Raw genomic sequence first — 24,034 nt, 5'->3', positions numbered from 1 at the left:
AGCTTAGATGAGAAGGAATTTCAGGCAGCTGACTGCACGTGATGTATGAGCAATGCATGGCCCTCTGTCAAGGTGGTCCTGCTGTGGCTGTCTTTGGGGCGAAAACCAGCACTGGCTAAGCACAGGCTGAGCGTTTTTCAGGCTGGTAAATACGTAGGTCTGTCATGTTGTCAGTGTGCAGAGCGTTCTGTGTTCAGTTCGTTGCAAGTTAGGCTTTTCTTGCCTCCTGCACGGTTCACAAAGCCGGCGAGATGACAAGGTTTGCACATGCACACACCCCGAAATCCTCTGCACCAATGAATGTTTATCTAGGGACTATCGTAAGGAAGCCTGGATCTGCCATTGTCAGAGCGTGCTGGCTGGAAGCAGTACAGAAGTGGAACAACAGCAGGATAAAAGCAGACACCAGATTAGCTGAAATCCTGTAATGAATACAATACTTGCCACTGTATTAATATGTTCTCTTCACATAGAAGAAAATTGTCCTCTCTCTTTGCCTGCGCTCCTCAGGCAGGTTTTGATGGAGGACTAATCCTCTCGCTAAGCTGGCAGCTCTGCCCCAGGCTGCCGAGGCACAGCCCCAGCCTGCTCTGCCCTTTCCCCCATGTCATTGCAAGCTGAAGCCACCAAGGCCAGTATTTAAAATCAATGCCTCTGTTTCCAATGACTCTAACAGCCCCCCTGGGCTCTTTGCCCATTACCTTCTTTCCAGCTGCCTTGCAGTGTTCAGATCTAAATTGAAAGGGAGATTTCAGCTGGAGCAAAGCAGGCCACGAGAGAAAAGGTATTTCTGCTCTCCTGCTGTGTTGGACAACTGGGAAGGACAGTGGGATGGTAACTGAAAGGCGTCCTCTGTCCGGCCCAGCACAGAGCCACCAGCATGATCAGGTAGGATTAGGACAGAGCAGGGAGCTGTGTGCTGGCAGCGTGGGCATCCCCTCCACCCCGTGGCACTCACGCCCCAGGGCAGCCTGTCCTTGGTCAGACTGCTCCTGCCGCTAATCCTGGCACAGACACCCAGTGATGGATGTAGTTTGGTTTTTATGTGCTCCCCAGACATTTCGGGGCAGTGTGCGCCTGGTGGCCAGGCAGAGGCTACCAGACAGAGGCTGTCACAGCTGTGCTGAATTCAGTATTGAGGTCAGTGCCCGCAGGCACGCAGCGCACTGCTGCTCTCTTGCTGCATTTCTGCTCCAGAGAGCAGCGCCGGTCCAGCGCAGGCTCATCACAGCGGTACCCAAAAATGCTTCAACAGCAGCCAGGCAGATTCCTTTTGGCCTCTCTGGCTCTTCTCACAGTAGCTTTGCTGGAGCACACTTGGAGCTGGTGGCTTTTGGGGTGCCTAGGTCAGCCTGTTTAATCCTGCAACACGTTACCGTGTTTATAGGAAGAGCTCTGACTCGTAGTAAAACACCACAGACATGGTCAGGCTGACTGTGTGCATCAGCTGGCCCCACGTGCAGTACCAAAAGCTTTGGCTTAGGGGGATGTGAAGCTCAAAAATGCCCGGAGTTGACTTGTGTTGGAGATTGGCAGACAGTCAGTGGATGCCCCGGGGCCAGGGGTGTGTGGTGAGGGTGCCGGCAGGGCTCTGTGGGGCTGCAGGGCCAAGGCTCCAGGTGCTCCCCAGCTGCCTGCTTGTGCAGACTGGGGGAGAGGCAGTTGCTCTGAATTACAGCACAATTCCTGAGCCATTTTCCAGTTAATGCAGAACGGTGAGTTAGCTTGAATGTATTCTAATCTTTCTGTATATTTATAGTCCCCTAATAGACTCTCCACGTGTTGCCAGCACAGAAGGAGCCTTGCTGCAGCAGGTTTACCACCAAAATGCCAGCTGAGCTGGAGGAGTAGCACATCTCCTGGGCAGGGGCACTGGGGATACTGCGGGACAAATCTTGCAGACCCTGTAGCAACAGTGGGCAAATGTTGTCGAGGGAGGTTTCATAACCTCACTTTTATGTCGTGTTGTGGATTTTTTTTCCTTTTAAGGCAGAAAACAAAGGTCAGATCTGTACAGGGAACAGACAAGGCATATCGAAGCACCTCACTGCTTACATGTGACATTTCATCCAGTGCGGCCACAGAGCTGGAGGGTCAGTGGATAAAAACTTGCTGCAGCTCTGCTAGATGCTAACCACCTACTGGAAATTCTTACAGAGCAGTGCAAAAGGTTTCCAGAAATTAATTGCAGGTAAACTTAGGCTGGCTACAATTCTGTTTATTATTTTCTGGTGCAGATGCAGGTGTCATGTAGCTTGTAGGAACATTGTCACTAGGACAACATTCTCGTAGTAACGGGGTTCATGGTAGCACTGCAATGATCCCGGCAGCAACCAGAATGGCCATATTCAAGGGAAGCTGTATTCCAGCATCTCCTACAGTACAGGTGTGCCCTAAGTCTTACATTTCTTTAGTTTTTTTGTTTGTTTTTTTTTTTAGCAAAGCCTGCAGAGCTCGGAGCTTCTGAAGCATGAGCCTCTTCCTGCACACAGTCTCAGTCATATTCCTTTGTGATGAACCCAAACAAAACCTGCAGTGGTTCAGAGCATATCCCATCCCCGTTTGCTGTGCTAGGAAGTTCTGACCCAGTTTTTCTACCAGTGGAAAACACCTCTCTGTGCTCTGGTGCTTGGTGTGTCAGGGAAGATGATGTTCCAGGCACAGTCACTCCTTCCCTGGTGGCTTAGATAAATGAGCCTGTCACAACAACACAACCACCTAGAATATTTGTTTGCATTTGTTACTTGGAATTCCCCTTCCACTTCTTTGCTGCCTCATGCTCTGCTCGGGAGCAGCCACCTAGGTTTCTGAGAGCTGCATCTTGCGGGTGTTGGTGCCTCGCAGAGCCCCGTGGTTCATGGGGAGGCTTTAACCCTGAACAGCTCTCCCGTTGCTGCTGTTCCTAAATACATCTTGTACAGCAAAGAGAACTTGCTCCTTTGAAGTCCTTGTTTCATGCCGGACCCCCAAGGGCCTTCCCACTGGGGGCTTTGCCTTCGTTTGTCTTCCCTCATCAATATTTAAAACCTGTCATTTCCTGTGCAGCACAAATAAGATCCCATTCTGGTTACAAGCATCTACATATAGCTTTACCTGCAGAGTTATATAAATGCAGCCCTAATTAATTGGTGCTCTTGCCTTGCATGAATAATAAATCTGGGTAGTGTAAATACACACGGTAGTTGCAGGCTTGGAGAAACGTGGGCAGTGTGCACTCACAGGGGGAGGCAGAAAACAGGGAGGAAAGGAGGCAAGTAGAGATCTTTGAATCTTTCGTTTCAATATTCAACTGCATCTTGCAGATTTGAAGTCCTGGTTCAGACAGGGTCCCCTGCTTCAGACAGGGCTTTGAGGTGTGCAGGAGGCTGGTGCTGAGGTGTGTGCCTTTCAGGAGAGGCCAGGAACGGGGCCGGCTCACCGGGCAGCAGGGTGTGCGTTTGGCTGGGAGGATGGCAGTGCTCAGCTCCCTCCTGGGAACAGCATTTTCTGTTCTCTCTTGGAGGGAGTTGGCTTTGTGTGCCTCCTGGATAAAGCCCAATCGGGTGATTTTTATCAGAGAAATAGCTGTGGCATTCAGTCCCCTGCCTCCTGCCAGCCAAGCCCAGCCCACACAACCATTATGCGTTTTATTCAGCAGCATGCTTTTTTAGCAAAAACATAAAAAATACCAAAAAAAAAAGCCCCTCCTCCCTCCCAAGCTAAACCAGTGCGATACAACTGCAGTTGTGAGCTCGGCTTAGGGTATATTCAACCCATGCTCCGTGCTCCATGCTCCTTGGGGCCACCTGAATGCCTGGCAGCAGCGACCTCCACAGCATTCATCTGAGGAGGTCAGGCGGGAGCTGGTGAAGCGGGGAAATCCCGTGTGTCACCGCTACATCCCAGAGCATCTCATGTCTAGAATCGAGCCCAAAGCATAAAAACAGCCATACGACGAGGACACGCGTACGCGCGGAGTAACACATGCATCCCGTGGGTAGTGTGACAGCGCGTGTGGGACACGGCAGAGTCTGTAGCTGGCAGGTTATTTCAGGTTTGGTGCGATTCTCCTGCCCCGATGCGAGATAAATATGGCTGTGGATGGCACTGAAGCTGTGCTGCAGCCCTAAGGTGAGGCTGGAGGAGATCAGCAGGCACTGTGCAGGATCCCCGTGGATGGAACCTGTGGATGGAGAGGTGTGAGACAGGCGATGACTCCTCATACTGCAGTGTGGGGGTATTTTTGTTAGAATATTCATCTCTGTATAGATAGCCATCTATAAATACATGGCTCCGTATCTCTATAGAGACATATCTGCAGATAGATGTCTGTGTGGATAACAGATATCAAATCCGTCTGTGTACACAGCGCGGGTTTCCTGCACAGCACGGGCGTCTTCACCTCCAGATAGCTCAGCCAGCTCCTTGGGCAGAGCCTCTGCAGTCAGCTGCCTGCTCCAGACCTCCCTGTGACCGAACTTCCCCACAGCATTTAAATCCCTCCGGTTCCTTCCATGCCCTGGTTCCACCGCTGCGTGTTGGCAGTGGTGAAAATGTCCAGATGGAAAAAAAAATGGGGAGGGGGGGAAAAAGGCTGTGATTTGTGCCTCAGTGGGCTGCCTCCCAGTGAGGGCTGCGTGTGCGGTGCTGCACCCAGCGGATGAGGCACCAGATGAGGTGGTTGCAGTCCCTGGTAGCCGATATTTGCATTTGAGTGCCCTCTGCTGATGAGCCGGCTGTGGTGGTGCAGAGCAGTGGGTTTCATCCCCAGGGCAGTGCCCATGGCTTGCTCCCAAACCCCTGCTCCTAAGCAGGAGATGCCGGAGCGCTTCGGGAGTCTCCAGGTCCCTGCCTTGGAGAAGATGCCAAGCAGGGGAGAAAAACCATGAGTCCCATTCTTAGTACATTCACAAAGAAGGAAGGGAGGCCCATCTCCCTCGTGTTACCCACATCAGAAGTGTGGGCCACCCCAGAGCAGGGTGATCGCCACCACATTTCCCTCCACTCCCCTCATGAGGGAGCTGCAGGCCGCCATGAGGCCTCCCCGCGGCCTGCTCTGCTCAGGGCTCAACAAACCCAGGGCCCTCAGCTGCTCCTCACGCACTGTGCCCTCTAGGCCCTTCACCACCTTCATGGCCTGCAAACCAGGAGTCCCCATCCCACTTGTGTTGTGTTTAGAGGAGATTCAGCCTGTTGCTAGCTCATTATTTTCAGCAGGGCATGATGCGGGCGTGTCTTCTGCCATGTTAGCGAGCAGAGGTGCAGGGGGATCGCAGTAGCACGTCCTTACAAAGCTGTATCGATTGCCGGGGAAGAGGCTGTAAATGTGTGAGCCCTTCTCATAAAAAGCAGTTTGATCTTCAAACAACTTGACTGAGAGCCTTATTTTTCTTAGCAGATAACATGACTGACGGGTGAGAATCAAGAAAAGGGAAAACCCTTGGATCTGGGGTCTTCTGTGTTAGGTTTTGGCCTCGGCCAATATAAGAGGGACGCGCTGCCGCCTCAGTGGGCTGTAGCTCTCCCTGCAGCCCCCCTCAAGCCTTTCGGGTGGTTTTGGGCTGCAAGACGAGGGGATGCTCCTGCTGGCACCGTGTGGCAGCTGACCTGTGCCTGTGCCTGTGCCCCCTGCAGCAGCAGAGGCGAGAGAAGGAGCTGCGCAAGCAGCAGGAGCGGGAGCAGCGGCGGCACTACGAGGAGCAGATGCGGCGAGAGGAGGAGCGGCGGCGCGCGGAGCACGAGCAGGTAACGAGGCAGCCCGGGGCCATCGGCCTCAACCTGCACGCCTCTCAGTCTAATAAGATAAAAGGCCCATCTTCTCATAAACACTCAGATTTCTTTGCCGCTATCACCACTTGAGAGTAAATTGCTTAATTGTCAGCGCCGCGTGTGTCGCTCCCCACTGTCCTAATTGATTTCTGTGTGGATCCACTTGTTGCCCGCAGGTTGGAGGCACTCGATGCAGGTTCTTCCCATCCTCCCGTCCCCGGGGTGGGGTTCTGTGCAGCTCCCAGTTAACGTTTGCTATTTCCCAGCAGTTTTAGCTCTTTTCCCTCAGAAGGCCCTTGTAGAGCAGTGGATGTCCTGGGCTCTTCGGGCAGGGTTGGAGGGTGCCCGGGCTGATGGATCAGTGCCGGCTCTCAGGTGGGATGGATCTGGGTGCCCACCTCGTGCCCCTGACAGGCTCTTCCTCTTGGGAAACACCGTCTCTTTCACCTTCTCTCTCTTTTTCCTTTGATCCTTGCTGCCATGCCTCCAGGAGTACATCAGGCGACAGTTAGAGGAGGAGCAGAGACAGTTAGAGATCCTGCAGCAGCAGTTGTTGCAGGAGCAAGCGCTACTTCTGGTAAATGGGAGGCCCCGTCCTCGCTCGCTGCTTCCCACCCGCATGCACCCGTGACCCCGCACGCCTCCTGCCATGCCAAATGGGGGATGGCTCGTGCGTGCCAGTGGGCTGTGACGGGGACACAGCTGCCACCCCAGCCCTGCCGCCAGCATGCCAAGCCCTCGTGTCCCCGTGCCATGCACGCCTCCCCATGTGCCCGTGCCTGTGGTAGCGGTGTGCCTCGGCCTCCGTCAGAGGCCACGGTCCGGCCCTGGTCATTGCCACGGCACTTCTGAGGCTGTCTGCAGCATGCTGGAGTGGGATGGAGCTGGACTGGCCGGGCAAACCGTGTTTAATGTTTGCGTGAAAGTTTGTGTCTTAATTCCCTCACAGGAATGCTTGTGCTGTTTGCATTCTAGATGCTTTCTATTCATTTATTTTTTAATTATTTTCTGAATGATGCTTTTTTTAATTCCGCTGGCTGTTACTCTCACTGTGTTTTCTTTTAATCCACAGGGATTATTATGTGTCTCTTCCTATTGAATTTATTTGGGGAAAAGCAAAACCCTCACACAAGCCCTTGCTTTTTAAAAAGGCCCTTTCAAAAACTGTTAATGATTTAGTAATTAAACCTCACAGAGCCATAGGGATTCAGGGAGCTCATACAGTTGGCTCTGCTCTGCAGCCATTGCCACAAACAACAAATTAGTCCTACAAAGTGCTCCACAGACTGGGCTTTGGCTGAGTTCTACATGAACTGGTGGTGTTTGGTACCTCATTGCATTGATCCTTTGCTCTTCTCATCCAGAAAAATCTGGGCAAAATCAATAGTGACTTACAAGCCCCGTGAGAACATTGTTTTATCTAATTGGCTTCTGGTTGGCCCTGGCCGAGGGATGTCAATGCTGACCTTCTGGTTCAGACGTGGATTTGAAGTCTTCTCTCCCCCGGCAGCTTTGCAGCAACGTCCCTCTGCAGACCAAATTTCCACGTGCTTCATCTGCAGACTCCCAAAACCCCAAGGTGTCTCCCACCTTTCCTGGGGAGCACCACAGCCACCAAGGGACTTTGGTGGCCACATCAGCAGAGCGTGTCCCTGCCAGCCTCCCACAAAGGAAGGGCAGGAGGGTCCCCAGGCCCCAGAGCAGGCTGGGGTGCTTGGTAGCTCTTCCCCTGCATGGCTGCTCTGTGGCAATGGGATGCAGAGTTTTTTGTGCGGATGTCTGAGCCGTCAGCAAGTTGTTTTTCTGGTGAGGCAGTGCTACCACCCTCCATTATGTGGAAAATGGAGACAGAAATGTACCAGCTGCAAAGTGCTAGAGCTGGGATTAAAGCTCTGAATTTGTTGGCTACGTCCTCCCAACTGCCTCTCCTCTGGGACGCTTTACAGCTTCGTCTCCAGAGTCTTTAGAATTAATGAGCTTTACCAGAAAACAGCTTGTCAGATCCTTGGGCCCAATTTTCCATCCCAGCAGATAAAGCTGCGGTTTGCTGTCCTGCATATTTACATGCTCGCCAGGCTCCGTGCACCCGTGTCACTGTGCTTTCTTCTGGGCAGGAGTATAAGCGCAAGCAGCTGGAGGAGCAGCGGCAAGCGGAGCGGCTGCAGCGGCAGCTCCAGCAGGAGCGGGACTACCTGGTGTCCCTGCAGCAGCAGCAGCAGCAGCAGCGGCAGGACCAGAGGCCAGCGGAGAAGAAACCACTCTACCATTACAAAGAAGGGATAAATGCCAGTGAGAAGCCAGCATGGGCCAAGGAGGTAGGCAAGAGCGAGGAGCGCGGTGGTGCGGGTGTTTCCATGAGGGGAAGTCTCCTGGAGAGATTCAGCCATAGTGAGGTACTTGTGGACATGCCAGGAAGGAGCCCAGGAGATTCCTGTCCTTGCTCTGCTTGCTGCAGAGAGGGCAGCTGCCTGCCCATGCAGAGAGGTAGCTGTGCTGGGGTTCCTTGCTGAGTGCTAATTCAGCTTTCCATAATCAAACAGGGACCAGGCAGCTTTTTCTCCCTTGCCAAGGACTTTTTATCTATAGGGGTTGCTTTTCTTTCATGATTTTCAGGAGCGCAAGCCACACTGCTGATTCTCTTTTTCTCCCCAACAAAAAGAAAGAATTGTTATAACAATTGTGAGATCTTGAATATTAATTATTGCCTGACTGAAGAGTCTTGAAAAGATGAAGACGTGCATTGTCTGCAGTGCGGTTTCAGGATCGTGTTGCAAACACTTTCTTTGTCCTTAATCTCTTTGTGGTAGTTCCAGTAAGACTGGTGCCCGCTCTTGTTATTAATTTTTCTGAAGTTCTTTGGGTTTAGTCGGTTTAATTTTGTAACCCTACTCCTGGGCAAAAGATCATTTAATAACCCAGCCGTTCTTCTTACTGAGTAGCACCACTGCTCTGCTGCCAAGTGTCTGGAACCCTTTGGTCCTGGCAGAGGTGGTAAACTCTTAGCACTTCGTTATTCTCCCTTTGGTTCCTCCTTCATTCCCTTCTGATTTGGTCTTCAGAGTCTTTTGGTGGCAACCAGACATATTTCCACAGAGCTGCAGGATCGTTCTCCAGCCTTTCATGTGGAAGAAGAGGCTTGGTTGGTGGACAAGATGTTCCTGCCTAAGGCCAGATGTGCCACACAGCGCAGCACTGAGCTTCCTCTCGTAGGAGAGGCTTCCACCTGGGTGGTGCCTCTGTGGCTTTTTGTAAAACTGGGTCTCTCGTGTATCTGCAGTAGTGTTAAGTGTGAGTAGCAGGCAGGAAAAAGGGAGTAAACTCTGCCTTTCATTGCCTAGTTTTGAATAAATCATCTAGAACGTTGCTGAAGTACCTCTGTACAGTGTCATTGAAACTATAACAGAGATTTATAAAAAGGAATCTTATTCTTTATTTAGGATGAAGGAGCAAAGTGCTGGGTTTGGCTTTCAATTTCAAGCACAAAGGCCCTCTTCTTTTATTCTGTGGGAGAGTTGTCTTTTTTTGATGTACCACTTGAAGAGGGGCACTGGGAACTGTACAATGCAAATAAGAGTGTCAGAAGGCAGCCTCATCCCCTTTGCTGAAATCCCAGGCAAGACAAGGCTTCCTGGTGTTCTGGAATGTCTCCAGCTTCCGCCGATTAGCTGTCCAAACCATTTATTCCTCACCTGTGTCATTCCGTCCAGTTTCTAACAAAATGTTCAAAGAAATGATTGTGCCATCATTATGCTCTTGGGAGCAGGTGTTTGATGTACTTGACAAAGCACCCTTGGGAACTCCCCCACACTACTTCTCTCTCCTCCAAACCCTGTTTTATCTACTTCACACGGTCCCATTTTTAGCACAATTTACCTACTTTGCTTGATCACCAAATCTGAGCTCTCCTTGTGCTCTAACCCTCTCCGTTTTTCATACGTCTCTTTTATAAACTTATTTATCCACATCATTGGTCTTCATCGAGCTAGGCTTTGATGACTCCAGGACCCTGCAGACATGGGATAAAGTACTGGATTTAGCAACTCTCTCCATTCCTGCCTCTTCTGTTCCAGACCAGCATTTGCTGATCCAAGTGATGCAGACAACCAGGCCCAGCCTCTCAGTGACAAAGCACTGGCAGCTTGTTCATCTGGAGGACAGTTTGGGGCAGATACATGCCAGGCATGACCGTGTGTAAAGGAGCAGCAGGGGAACACGTTCCCTGCAGCACAGGAAAGCACTCCGGGGGCTCGGCAGTGCCTCACAGACCAGGCTATTCTCTGCAGCAGCCTGCACACGTGAGCTCCTTCATCAGTCCCTGTGGCTTTTATAATTCTTTTGCTTTGAAGTTAAGTGTTAAAACGGTAGCAGCTTTCCACTGGGAGCAGCGCAAGAGCTGCTAGGGATGTTTTCCATTTGAGGGGAGTCTTGAGTTATACACGAGATGGCTGGGGCTGGAGCCATGATGAATTCCTACAGAGCTCTGCACTGCACGGTGTTGCTCTTTCCCCTTTCTGCTTCATGGTGAAATTGGTAAAGCTCCACGAAGCACAACCGGAGAGTCCCAAGAGCATCATCTGCTGAGCTGGTGAAACCAAGTGCTAGCAAGGAGATGCTGGCAGTGGGAAAACCAAGTGCCTTTTTCCTTCCCAGTACGCAGACATCCCCGTTTCATTACTCTTCTGCTGCCTCCCCGACACAAGCTTTGAAGTCCTCCGTAATCAGCTGCACGTTGTGGGCTGGCAGCCTGCCAGAGAGCTGCTGCTCCTTGTCAGTGGCATCATCTTTGGCTGTTGCTGTCCGTGCCAAGGCTGGGCTGATAGGCAGATTACTGGACTGAGCCTGCAACCTAGCGTTCATGCAGCTGCTTCCTTGCTCACAGGGAGTTCTCCTTCCCACCTTGATCTTCTACCTGTCCTTGTATCCACTCCTGTGGGCATCGCTGTGAGTTCTGCACAGCCTCTGGCTGCCGGTGGGCAGTGCCTGGGGGAAGCTGTGAAGCCCTCTTGGTACACAGGAGTCACCCAGCTGGTCACAGTGGGCTAGAAGAGAAAGAGTCTGTAACATAAATCTCTCGCCTATTTTTTTCTCGGACTCCTGCTTGGCATCCGATAGAGGAGAAGATTCATTTTTTTATTACTATAATGGCTCTTTTGTTGCATGAATATTTACTTAACAAAGAGCAGTGATTCTTTCCAAGCTACTTGTTTCATGGCTTGCTTTTCAGCGTGACATTGCAACTAGGAGAATTAAGACATGCTAAGGGCATTTAACACATTAATGACATGAATGTCAATGTAAATGAAAATCTATGTCAGATTTCTAGTTGAGATATCAAAAATTCTGCATAGTGTATGCTGCATGAATACCAATGCACACAGTCTAATTGCAGTGGTACCCAGATTGCACATCTATCTGGGCTACCTGAAACCATTGCATTTCCATCAAGATTAGCTGAAAGCAGTGGGCTTTGCTTTTATTTCTGTATCAGTAACAGAGGTGTTGTTTTTTTCCTTCCATACACGACAAGGTGCCAGGCTCAATAAATGTAGATCAAAGCCAGCCATTTTCTGGCTGCCATGTTTATTCTTTCATTCAGATCAAACAAAAGCACCCCTTATGTTGTTTGTGGTGGTGAGGGAAAAGGGTCCCCTTGCTCAAAGACACGTTTGTGAAGAAGCAAGACCTTCTTCTCCGAAATAATCTCCTAGAAACACCTCTCTGAGGCATGCTGCCTTTTCTTGGAGCTTTATTTTTCCATTTCATATTCTGAAATGAATTATGCACATAAAAAATACAAGTGGTCCTGTTGGAGTCTGTAAAATGCATTTATTGCACAATGCTGGGTAATGAGGATTCCCTAGTCATACAACACCCTGAAATATCTGAAAAGAGCTCCCTGTATATCTGCATACCTTGGTTTTCAATTAGAAATGGCTCTTTACGGGGCTTTCTTACCTTTTAGAAGCTGGAGGTTCCTTTTAGGTTTCCTAGTGGTATTGATCGCTTGCAGCAGTGCTCTGTGGGAGCTGAGCTGTGTGAATTTTGGTGAATTTGGAATTCTGGTGAATGTGGCAGGGCTGCAGGAATCCCTCTTGTGCCTGTTCAAAACTCGCAGTACCCTGTTCAGCCATGCTGTGCAAATCAAAGCTGGCGTTTTCATATAAACCATGACAGCAAAATTCAGCAAATAAGCAGGAAGGCATCCTCTCCCTGTAACTGAGGGCGCGTGGCTCTGCAGGGTGACCCACTCTCCTCCTCTCGTGCCGCAGGTGGAGGAGCGCTCCCGACTCAACCGTCAGAGCTCCCCGGCGATGCCACACAAGGTGGCCAACAGGATTTCGGACCCCAACCTGCCTCCTCGATCAGAGTCCTTTAGTATTAGCAGCGTGCAGCCAGCCCGGACCCCACCCCTGCTCAGACCCGTGGACCCACAGGTAATGGTGCTTCCCCCAGCAGGCGTCCGCACAGCACCCAGGAGGCAGGGGGTGCTGGACAGGTAAAAGGAAAAGCAATGGGTTAAAATAGCGTCTTGTTCCGTGCTTTCTCAGCCTAAAGTGTATCTGTAAGAGCAGCATCTACATTCATGAGTGGGTTCCTCCTATCACCTCCATGTGTTAGAAACATCATGCTGGTTTATACCTTCCTTTGAAGCATCAGGTACTAGTTACTGCCAGAAACAAGCTGGAGGACCGAGAGGAACCGCTGGTCTGGTCCAGTGCAGCAGTCGCTCTCTTCCTCTTAGGATCTGTTTTATTAAGGGACTAAAACCGCAGTGTCTGGGACAAAAGACCTGGGACACTTTGATGCTGGGGATCATCAGAAAGAGGTTTTGCTTTCTTTGTCACTTTAATTCAAGGTTTTGTTTTGGTTTTCCATTGAGTTAACATCAGTCACAAACACATCTGGAGAAGGCATAGATCACCATGACCGTCACAGAGGAGGGGAATCGTGATTTAAAAGTCACCCCCAGTCACAAGGTCTGTAAGTAGGCTTCCACAGAGTGTTTTTGGAGCATCGGTGCTGGCTCTGGGTCAGCCACTGGAAGTGCTCCTGCAGATCTGCAGACTCAAGCAGGCATTTCAGGAGGTACAGAGCCCTTGCTCCACATCCAGGTGGGCTTTCTGTAGGAAAATGTGTCCATTAAGTGCCATCCACATGTGGTACGTGCCCCTGAAGGTCAACAGGACAACACCAACTTTAAACAAAATATGTACTGGAGAGCCCTTAAACATACAGCTCTTTTTTCCCAATGTATGTGCATGGTGTGTGCATCCTAGCCATGGGGAAGTGGATACAGCCCCACTTCACAGACATCGCAGTAATGTCTCTGCTGGACCAAACATTTCCTGATTTCTTTTTGAGTCTGAAAATTTGTTTCAATGGCCTTTTTGGTGACCTATATTGTCAACAGCTATAAAGGCTTTTGCTTGACAATAAAATACTAATGAAAAAGCTGCTTGAAACTCAGAGACACATGTAAATATGTACATGTACACATTTGCATGCATGCACGCCCACATATAAATGGAAACATACATAGAAATGTAATGTCTTCTCTGAAATAAACATTACAACTCCGCTGTATCAAGGTGAGGGTCATTGTAGGGTTCTCAGAAGAAGCTCTGATTCCATGAACTCTAGTTTTGTGGATTTTTCAGATTTTCCAAAGGAGATGTCAGCATTCCTTTCACTCATTAGCCTTAGATCTGTAGCACTGATCTAAGGATTCCTAGACCTGTAGAAACTCATGCCTCGAGATAATTTTTTAAGCCATCTATGCCTCAGAATTGCTGAAGATTTTTTTTATTATTATTTATTATTTTCTTTTTTTTTAATTATTATTTTTAACAACAAAACTCCATGCCAAACATCATTAGCACAACCGTAGAGTTACAGGTGTAGGAGCTTGACATTGAGCCCATGGTGGGCACAGCCTCGGGTGCACGGGGCGCGTGCGTGAGCTGGCCAGGGGGCACCCTGCCCTCCCTCCTCCGGTGTTGCTGTGAGTAAATGCCGTATCACAGTGCCTGTGCAGAGATGGTCAGAACTTGAAACGTGGCTCTGACTGCGGCATTGCTTGATTTTAAAGTTCTGAGCTGTGTGAGCATGATTTTTAATCGATCTTGCATTGAAGTGATACAAATCAGAAGTTCCTGAAACCAAGGCAGTGCTGATTTCAAAACAAGGGGGCTTTTAATGCATCCAAAGTGCTAATCAATATTTTTTTTTCTAAAAATCAAATTTTTAAATCTTTTTTTGATTCCCTTTTTTTCCATTTTGTACTGATAGTTCTGTTTTGACTTGGTGCTTAGATTCCACATCTGGTCACTGTGAAATCCCAAGGAAGCTCCTTGTCTGGGTCTCAGTCACTGCATGAACAGCCTGCAAAGGGGATGGCTGGGTTTCAGGAGGCTCTGACGGTGACCTCTCACCGCACTGAGATGCCAAGGCAGAACTCGGACCCCACATCAGAAAACCCTCCTCTGCCCCCTCGCATTGAAAAGTTTGACCGAAGTTCTTGGTTACGGCAGGAGGAAGACATTCCACCAAAGGTAACACTATCGCTCCTCGCTTTCAGCACGTCAAAGAGGCAATCCCAGAGCTGGTCCCCGTAGGATGGGGCCAACGCCGGTCCTCTTTGCTCCTCTCCTCCGGCTCTGCGCTCAGCACCTCTGGCCAAGTGTGTCCCCGTGGCTCCACGGCCCCTACCAACCCTGGGAGCAGCTTCTGGGTGCATGCGCAGCGCTGCAAAACAGTGTTGCCCTCCAGCAAAGAAGGTTCTCGAGGCCGGACAGGGGCCAAAACAAATCAATTTCTCCTTTCCTTAGGAAAAAAACAAAAACAAAAACAAAAACAAAAACAAAACAACCTTCTGTTTAAATAGAATTATAGGAACATAAAATTTGTCATGCTCAATAAGACGTGTTCTTTTAGCTCAGTTTCGTGCCTCCAGTTGCGATCAATATTTGATGGAAGACTTGTAAGGGCTCCAGCAGCTCTATACTTTCATTGACGTTATGGCAGCATCTGGCAGTACCTCTTTAATTAAGACTCTTCTGGACCACTATTTCAATTGCATTGTTTATACACCTCCAGTTTGGATGAATTATAACTTGGCCATTAAAATTCCCCTTATAGTTAATCAGCTCTCAGCCTGGGAGGATTTTTCGAGAGACAAAAATTATTACAAATTGATTAGTTACAGTGAGGCAGATAATATTTGTCTGCGATGGAGAGGCAGTTTTTCTGCGTGTTAACAAGCAAGCAGCTTGCATTTTTCAAGTGAAAAATACCAGCTAGCAGGTAAGCCTCTCCGTGCAGGGGACCCGTTGTGGTGTGTCACTTGATGGTAGCGATATTCCCATTCTGTCTGCCACCAAGGGATAAGCTGCATCGGTGCTGAGCTCAGAGGAGAAGCAAGCTGACAGCTCCAGGAGTTGTGTGCGTGCTTTGCTCCTCAGTAGCTCAGAAGGGTGGATGATGTTTTTAACCTACTTTTGAAAAGTCTTTCCTAAAAAGTATTTCCCCCTGAGCTGAGGAAGGTACAGGCTGTGGGAAGGTCCCCACCTTGAGTGGTGTTTCACGTTTAGGGCTGGTGTGTTGGCAGTCCTACACACAAGGAGTCTGACTTCACGTTTTACTGACTGAAACAAGGTCAATGCGTTTCTAACTGGGAACAAAAGGATTGCCACGTGAGATGGGGCCAGCTTTCTCTGGGGTCTGGGGTCTTGTTTCTGCCAGTGTTTGGGACTGGATGCTTCAGAGGAAGGTAACAGAAACTGCAGGGGTCCTGACTGCCGAGTAACCTGCCCAGAGGGGAGCTGGCTTTTCAGTGGGATCAACTGCAGCTGGTGTGCTGCACAATACAAAGCTCCTCTCTCCCCAAACCTTCCAACCTTGTCTAACGTTACTGTGTGTCTGTCCTCCCCAAAAATGCCTAATCCTTTTTGCCGAGCCCTTGGCCTCGCTGATGGCTGGTGTTGCACGGTGAGTATCGCCGTGCCTCCCACGCCAGCCTCCGGTGCTGGGTGATTTCCCACGTGGTGCTGCAGCAGTGTCTGAGCTTCCAGGCATTACCTGGCCCCATGTGCCTGGGTTTATGTGCTGTAGCAATTGTAGGCTGTGGTTTGGGTTTCTGGAAGGTACATTTGTTGTGAGCTGTCCTGCCTGGAGCATCTGGCAACCAGCAGGCTTGGCTCAGCTCAGAACAGGTTACATGGTTTGAATGAGAGCCTTAGGTGGCTCCGTTTGGACCTCGTGTTTGTCCACCAGCCAACACTTTCTCTCTGCTGGTGTGTGTCATGTCTGAACTAGAGACTCTAAAACCTCCACCATGGCTTCTGAAATGCACTTTGTTCTGAATTTTACCTTAAAAGTGCCATTTCTGGGTTTTGTTAGATGTGCACGCGTATGTTCAGCGTTTAGAGAGTTGCCAGGGGGCAGCAGGGCTGCGGTGCTCGTTGCTCCCTTCGGGCTCAGGCTGTGCCTTGTCAAAGCCGAGAGCTTGATATTCTCTAATTGCCATAAACACTGCATCTCTCAGCGGGAAATCGGCCAGAAATCAGATCTTAGGGAAATGCCAAAGGCCGGTCTCTCCGATGTGTGGGTGATGGTGAATGTCTCCCTTCCTTCCAGGTGCCTCAACGAACCACTTCCATATCCCCGGCGCTGGCGAGAAAGAACTCCCCGGGCAACGGCAGCGCCCTGGGACCCAGGCTGGGCTCGCAGCCCATCCGGGCAAGGTAGGAGCACCACGTGTGGCGGGCAGCAGTGATCCTGGCACGAAACTGCCCGCGTTGCTCCTGGCATCACCTGGCTGGGAGCCTGAGCAGGTCCCACCGGGCTGGTCGGGTGCCTGCAGCATGGCTGGGCTTCAGCTCTCCTTTTGCCAGCTAGTGTAAAACAAAATGTTCTGCAATGCTTTTGTTGTAGCCGTGGAGAGCTGGGCTTGCATTCATTAGTATTTTATATCAGCACCAGAGGCTGTGAGTGCGTGGAGTCCCAGAGATATCGCTCCCTTTGAACTGGCCTTAAGATGTTCCTAGGCATTGTGGGGTTTGTAGCTGGATGCTGTGTCTGCTGCTGTGGAGTCAAACAGGAATTTGGCCATTCTCTTTAATGAAAGCAGGTTTGGGCTCTCCAGAAATTGCCTTTTGCTTATAAAGAGACTCATGCAGTTGTAAGCCAGTGGGGAAATCTCAGTGGTACATCCCGCAAATTTCCTACAACTCAGCTTTTCCAGGTAATGACCAGGGAGTGTGCAAGGGGACAGGCACTGATACAGCTTGGTGAGATCCAGTTCTTCCTTAGGTGTTGATCAAGGATTAAATTCTTTTTGGCCTCCTGGGACCAATTCTCTTTCCCATTTCTCATGCTACTGATGTTAAAATGTGACAGGGAATGAGAGGGAAGTAATGACACCGTAGCTTCTTCCCCTCTTCCTCTTACCCTCACCAGGTTTAGCCCAGGTATGTTTTTGTGTGCGAGTGCATTCCCTGGGGTCACACTCACATTTCTGAGGGGGGCTGCAGCATTGCAGCAGCAGTCTGACCTCTTCCCTGTGCGTTAGGGAAGCCCATGGCAGAGCTACCCCTGACATGTTGGAAATGAGCAGGGACATTAAGAGGCTCAGCTCAGAATGGGATTGGAAAAACGTGGCTTAGTCATGCAAGAGCTTGTCTCTGATTTGCAAAGTGGTGTGGGCAAATCTCTATAAACATCAAACAGGAGAATCTCAGGATAAACATGTTGCATGTAGCCTTGCGTGGTGGAGCTCTCTGATTTCTTCTTCCTGTCTTGTCCTGTTAGGGAGAGGTCAAGAAGCAGACACGGGGAAGGCTGTTGCCATATGCTGTGCACTGCAACCAGTTCTCAGCATATGTCTTTCTTTCCAGCTCAAAACCCACATTATGCATCAGCAAACTTGGGTACAGCAGGCAGCAACTTAAAGTAGCTGGCAGGGCTAACAGAAGGAGAAAGCATCTTTTTTGTTGTTCTTTTCTTAAATTACAGGAAAAAAAACATTCATGTCACGGATTTTTGCTCATCTTTATTGCTCATGGCTGAAGCATTTTGAAGTCTTGAAAATGTTGTTCTTTTAATTAGCTGCAGCCTGAAGGACAATTTAAAATGTGGCGTGACATTGGCCTGCACAGTCCTAGTGTGTAATGGTATTGAGAGTAAAAGGGGTAGTGCGAGACTGCGGGATTCAAGCTGAAGGTCACCTAATGTTTCCCTCAATCTCCCAGTCCTGGTCAGTACAGGTAAATACATTAGTTGCCAAAGTTTTAAAATACATTTTTTCATGAGTTAATTTAGCTAAGGACGTGCCAGCTGTACAGCATGAGCTGGAAGCCTTCAGTTTGATGAAAATTGAAAATGATTAGGAGGCTGCCCTCTCCATTAAACTAAGTAGTCGGTGAAATAATTTCACATTTCATTTCCCTCACACTAATGTACCATTTCTCCAATTTTCCTTTTTAAATACCTCTCCTATTTGCTCTTAATTCCACCCATGCACAAATGTAAATGTATTAAAAATATTCTTTCTTTTATGTCACCCTATTGGAGCAACTGGGGGGGTTATTTCCAGGCACAGAAAGCTGCTGCCTTGCTCTAATCATTTTAATACCTGCCTGTGTCAATGGAAGATAACACGAGGTAGTGATTTTATATGATATTAATGCCAGACAATGTCCAAACAATTTTGCCAACAACCTAGTGATGGCAACGGGGCGATGCACAAATTTGCACCATTCTGGGCAAATTTCAGCCATTCTCTGAACAGGTCTGAGTGATGGATGCACTGTGCACACAGCACACACCTTGTCCTTAGTGTTCAGCACCTCTGATTGCAAAGGCATTATGCACTGTGGCAGCAAGGGTGATCTTTATGTACACGTGGTCCTAATTAGGCTTGATGGAGAACATTTTCTATACATCTATATCAGGACTTTGAATTATAAGATCACTTAACAGAAATACCATATAAAAACAAGTTGCATAACTCTGCATGAGCATGTCTTCTGATGTCATCTCGGTGCCAAATAAGAATTAGCTTCCTAAGGGCATCTGATACCCTGCGAGATATTAGTCACTCTTTGTGTATCAAGGACGCTTTTTATTCTAGATTTCTGTATGTTCACAGGGGGGAAAGAAATCAAGGAGCAAAATGCCTGAAGTGGATAACTTATGCAAGCTTGAAGTGAAGCCATGAAAATTGGCAAGTGCGAATAAGTGGCAAAAGTAACCTGCAGCCTTGTTGCAAATTTGAGATATGTTCCTTACAAAAATATTTCTCTGGCTAGCAGCAATTTGCAGCTTCCTGATGTTATAATGAGTATCGGTGGTTAATTCAGATAGCTCCAGCATTGTACGGCTGCAGGCCGAAAGGGAGTCCTGAGCAAAGAATCTTTTCATTTTTGCCAAATCTGGCAAAAGAAGAGAATAACGTTGCTCTAGCCATTTTTTTCTTCATGGCTGTTGTCCAGCTCCATGAAGATGTTGGGTGCCTAATTCTGCAGAGCCTCTCAGCTCCCCTGGATTTCAGTAAGGCTTGCAGGATCAGTGGCTTCTAAGGAGAAGACTTGACCCTGCCTTCCCCAGCAGAAGAGGCGTCTTCTTACTGTGAAGCTGTCAGTCTGGGGAGGCCCTGAAGCCCTTGTGGCCTCAGCTGATGGTTCTCTTTGTGCCCCTGCAGCAACCCGGACCTGAGGAGGACGGAGCCCATCATCGAGAGCCCGCTGCAGAGGACCAGCAGCGGCAGCTCCTCCAGCTCCAGCACCCCCAGCTCCCAGCCCAGCTCCCAGGGTGGCTCCCAGCCAGGCTCCCAGGCTGGCTCCAGCGAGCGCAACAGAGTCAGAGGTGAGGTGGCTTTTGCTGTAAAACGTCCCTTTTTAAAGCAAAGGATTCATCACTTCTGATGTTCTTCTGTGATGGACTTGCCCCCTGGAAAACAGAGATGCCAGCACTGCCTTCTGCCTGGAGCCTGCTGAAGGCACTGCTGCATGCCCCTGGCAGCACACTCAGCTCCTGTGCTCTGCTGAAATACTGCAGTGCCAAGTCATTTGTACAAAAGGAGGCAGGGGTTATGCTGCAGGATAAAAACCAAGAATACCAGCTTTGTCTTCACTGACCCAAGCTGACATCTGTGCCAGTTTCTTGGGATTGTGCTTCCACCTTGGGTGGGTGTATCTTTCTGGTTTTGTTGGGTTTTTCTTTTTGTTTTTATCTTCATTTTTGTGCAAAGCATGCGATGAGAGCAGAGGAATGAATTAGCCTCTAAGCAGCTTTCTCTAAAATGCTTTCAGACAGGAACCAGGTTTACACTGAGTGTATATTCCTAGCTGGGTTGTTTCCTATCATCACAGAGCCATTCTTCAAGATTTTCTGTTCCCTGGTTTAATCGCAGCTGGAGTTGCTAAGGCCCTGACAGCCCGTTTATCTGCATTTTTGTCACAGCTCGAGAATATAAATCCACAGAACTGAAACACATTAAAACAAATGTGGCATCCATGCTTTGAATTTTTTATGACTTGACTGTAAGATGACATGTCTGTTGTTGAAATAATCACTTCTTTAGGTAGTCAGGAAAAGTAATTTATCACCAATTGTCTTTTTCTGTTTGTTTTTGTTTTTACTAATGAGGAATCCTGTGACAAATAATGTCCTAGCGATGTCAGGTGCTGCAGAGTTTATAATTTATAACACACCCTGTTTTTTGCAGAGTGAATTTGTTTTCTTTGTAGAAAGAAGAAAGGCAGGAATGCTGGGAGCAGGCTGGGCTGGGTTGTAGCTTCTGTTGCTGTATGGAGGGAGACTTGTTGCAGTGACAGCCAGGCACAAGGTGCACACCCTTTGTATCCTTGACAGTTTTAATCACCCCCTCTCTCTGTTTCCCTTTTGCCCAGGGAACGTCAAACCCGAAGGGTCACCCGTGCTCTCCCACGAGCCCCCTAAGATCAAGCAAGAAGACAACAGAGACGTGACGCGACCAAGCCGACCTGCTGTGAGTCTTAAATTATTTCCTGCAGGAATGTTGCCAGCCGGGTTGGCCAGGTGTCCAGCCGGTGCAGTAGCACAGCCGTGGGGACCCCAAAAAAGAGGCTAGTACCACTGCTCCTCCAGCTGAGAGACTCAGAAGTGGCGGTATGACAAGAGCCTGAGGGGGGGTTGAATGCTTAAGAGAGTGCATGAGTTTGATCAGGAGCCCAGCTCTAGGGGAAAGCACTTAAGCCTGTGATTTCAAATAGAGCAGATGCTTAAGTGTTTTGCTAGACTGGGCCCGGTGTCTGCCCGTGGCACATTGTTGTGTTCCGTACTGCATGGTGCCCCTGCAGCAGCCCGCAGGGATGCTCCTGGTCGGGAAGGCTGGGTGACCAGCCCTGAGAGCCTTCACAGCTTGCACAGCAGCTGGGTGGTGGCGTCTGTACACTCCTGTGTTACTACTGTTAGCAAAGGCCCAGCAAAATCTCATCCAAAGTGTTTCTTTCTGATTTAACGTTGTTGATACTTGTACTTTAAAACTGCAGAGTCGACCTAGTAACGGAATGAATTTCCACTGCTTCTCTTTTTTAATCTGTATTAATGTTTTGTTGATGTTGTTTTCTCTTTACACTCCACAGCGTTGAGCTAACAATTCTAATTTTATTTCTAACCTGCTTGCCCTTCCTCTGGCTTTTTCCTGTCCTGATCTGTTTCCTCTGATGCTGATTAATCTTCCCTTACCCACAGAGCTATAAGAAAGCTATAGATGAGGTTAGTGATATCTTTTCTCAGCGGGTCATGCCAATGTGAGGTTGACTAGCTAGCGCTTAATATCAAACTGGGTTTTCGTGGTGCTGCCATTCAAAAAGGTGATAATGCAATCCTGGGGCAGATTGGAGATTGTGTTTCGGCACCGTGAGCCTGCCTGCGGGGAGGGAAATGGAGCTGGTGGTACCTTTGGCTTGCCCACGGGCTGCGTGAAACCCACTGACAGACCACACGTGGGGGCCCTGGCAAGACGTGCATTAAAGTTCACACGCAGAGCAACTCCTGCTCCTGTTGTTCTGCATTTTTAAAGAGAAAGACCAAGAGCAGAGCTTTCTTGGGTCAGCGGAGGTGATCCGGACAGACTGAACTGCACATCAGATTCTGCTCCCAGCTACAGCCCGCAGGAGCCCATGGATTTCGGTGGACAGATCGAGCTATATTCGAAACGCAATTTAGGCCTAATTCAAATAAAGGCGTTTGGCAAGTAGAGGGAAACAGAGCAGTGAATGCAGTGATTAATTCATTGTTACAAAGCACACCATCAGCTGCATCGAGGGCCAGCAGAGCTGCCTTGCCTTGGTTTATGCCGGCTGGGAACCTCGCCCTGCAGCGTAGGTGCTATCCAGCCCCTGCAGGTGAATGTGTTTACCAAAAACAGGATAGGCAAGGACATACCTAATTACCCAGGCTGCACACAGCAACACACTTCACCACCCCAAATCGCTGCCTTGCTTGCTGGGACCAGCTTCTGCCGGGTTCGCTCAGCTCACTCCTCCACCACATTCAGTGAGACTGAACACAGAGCAAGCTGGCACTGCCTGCACAGGGCACTCGCCAGCCCCCGGGAAGTGTTTGGGGCATTTTCTTCATTTTTCCCATGTTGAGGTTCTCTTCATTGTGTTTAAAAATACTGGTAGAAGGAGGAAGGGTGCCCTTGAGAGCACTGATAGCAGCAGCCTGCTCTTTACTTTAAAAAAAGTAAATAGAAGAAGGAAAGGGGGAAGGCAGCATGCTGGTTAGTTAACTTGTGCTTTTGGATACAACACGACCGATGCTTCGTGTTTAATGGGGTGCTTTGTTAAGAAAAAAGCACATAAATCAGTGTCTGAAGAGAGACAACGTGCATGCTTAAATTCAAGCTAAATGAGCTATGTGATTTTGGAAACCAATCTAACTTGATTCCAGCAAATATTAAATCTAAAGACATCTTGGCAATTACACATAATTAAAGAGCGCTGATACTTTTAACTTCCGCATTATGCCACCTTCAGTAATAACATTCCAGACACGTGTGGAGCTACGTAGTGCTTTCTAGCTGTCAGATGGTTTTTGGTCCAAGAGCAACACGGTCGAGCCGTTTAATCCTAGGAAGTGCTCATTATCTGAGAACATGATAGCATCAAAGCATTCACCGTCCTGCGGCAAAGCCTCAGCTAGGAGCCGTGAGTTGTCTGATGATATTGGCTGGGAGTATTGTTGCTCGTATAACTTCCAAATTAGTTATTAAAAACTAATTAAGCTGATTTTTAAAATATTTGGCTATCTCTTAGCGATGACCAAGGAGGGTTGATAGGGTATGGCCGTTCGTCAGCCTGGTGGCAGGATTTCAGCACGCCCGTGTTTTTCAGCCCCGCAGAAGCGGCAGGCTCGGTGTGAGGCACTGCAGTTGTCACAGTGCTGCCAAATTGGAGCCTTTCTCTCTCAGCAATCTCACTCCGTTCAGGTCTGCGCTGGGCAGAGGCATCTGGAGGATATCCCTGAATCCACGCTCTGCCATGCCCAGGCTTTATGAGCAGCCCGAGGTGGTTTGCAGACATTTTTTGGGGTGCACCACCAACTCTTGCACAGGCAGGGAGCACTGCCTCCGTGCACATCGTGCCTTCGAACGTGCTAGCAATGGAAGGTGCAAAAAAGAAGTAGTTTTCATGGTCCATCCCTGTGATTAGGAGGGATTTTGTGCTAGTCCTGTAGTGCCGCAGGCATTTATGAGGCTCTTACGCAGTCTTCCCTTAAAGTCACTTTTACACTGGTGAAGGCTTTAATCCAGATCAAAGGAAAGCGCTCGATATACGAGAGCATATTTTGTACTCTAAGCAGAGAGCATTGTTGAGCTGTTGAAATTTTCACTGATTCTTACTTAAGAAGAGAAACAATCATATCCTGGAAACTGCTACAGCATTAATTAAAGTAATTAGTTGTCCTACCTGCAGACTTGACTGTATTTCAATCCCAACATGTTGCCATAATAATAAACTCTCTAAGTACCACGTTCTCTCTTTAATCATGATAAAGAGCCTTTCCTTAGAGTTACAGAGAGCGTTTGGATTTGAAGAGGGATATGGAATACCCTTCATGGGTATCTGCTCGGAAGCATAGATTATTCCTAATTTTTTTATTAGTTTGTTTTCACATGCTGGTATTTGTGGCCATGATTGCAAAGCTTTCTGACGTCCACAGGAGTCTCTCTTCTTCATCAGTAGACTTGGAAGCACACCTTAAGAATATTAATTACAAAATTATAAAATTAAAACAG

At 48.8% G+C, this 24,034-nt stretch overlaps 1 protein-coding gene across 5 annotated transcripts in view; it reads left to right on the top strand.

Moving 5' to 3' along the window:
• TNIK (TRAF2 and NCK interacting kinase) overlaps positions 1-24,034 on the top strand; it is a 140,720-nt gene that overhangs the window by 95,473 nt on the left and 21,213 nt on the right. For 2 of the 5 annotated variants that reach the window (XM_068692623.1, XM_068692620.1), the window contains exons 13-20: positions 5,614-5,724; positions 6,239-6,325; positions 7,863-8,063; positions 12,018-12,182; positions 14,061-14,300; positions 16,384-16,490; positions 19,448-19,611; positions 20,658-20,755. In XM_068692623.1, coding sequence (XP_068548724.1) covers positions 5,614-5,724; positions 6,239-6,325; positions 7,863-8,063; positions 12,018-12,182; positions 14,061-14,300; positions 16,384-16,490; positions 19,448-19,611; positions 20,658-20,755 — 1,173 coding nt within the window. Of the gene's footprint in view, positions 1-5,613; positions 5,725-6,238; positions 6,326-7,862; positions 8,064-12,017; positions 12,183-14,060; positions 14,301-16,383; positions 16,491-19,447; positions 19,612-20,657; positions 20,756-21,480; positions 21,505-24,034 lie in introns of all 5 variants that reach the window. The other 3 variants (XM_068692625.1, XM_068692621.1, XM_068692624.1) reach the window with 3 other exon arrangements.

The sequence above is a fragment of the Anas acuta genome, chromosome 9 (assembly GCF_963932015.1).
Source record: "Anas acuta chromosome 9, bAnaAcu1.1, whole genome shotgun sequence".
NCBI lineage: Eukaryota > Metazoa > Chordata > Aves > Anseriformes > Anatidae > Anas > Anas acuta.
Note: the sequence above shows the minus strand (reverse complement) of the source record. Positions and strands in the feature narration are given on the sequence as shown.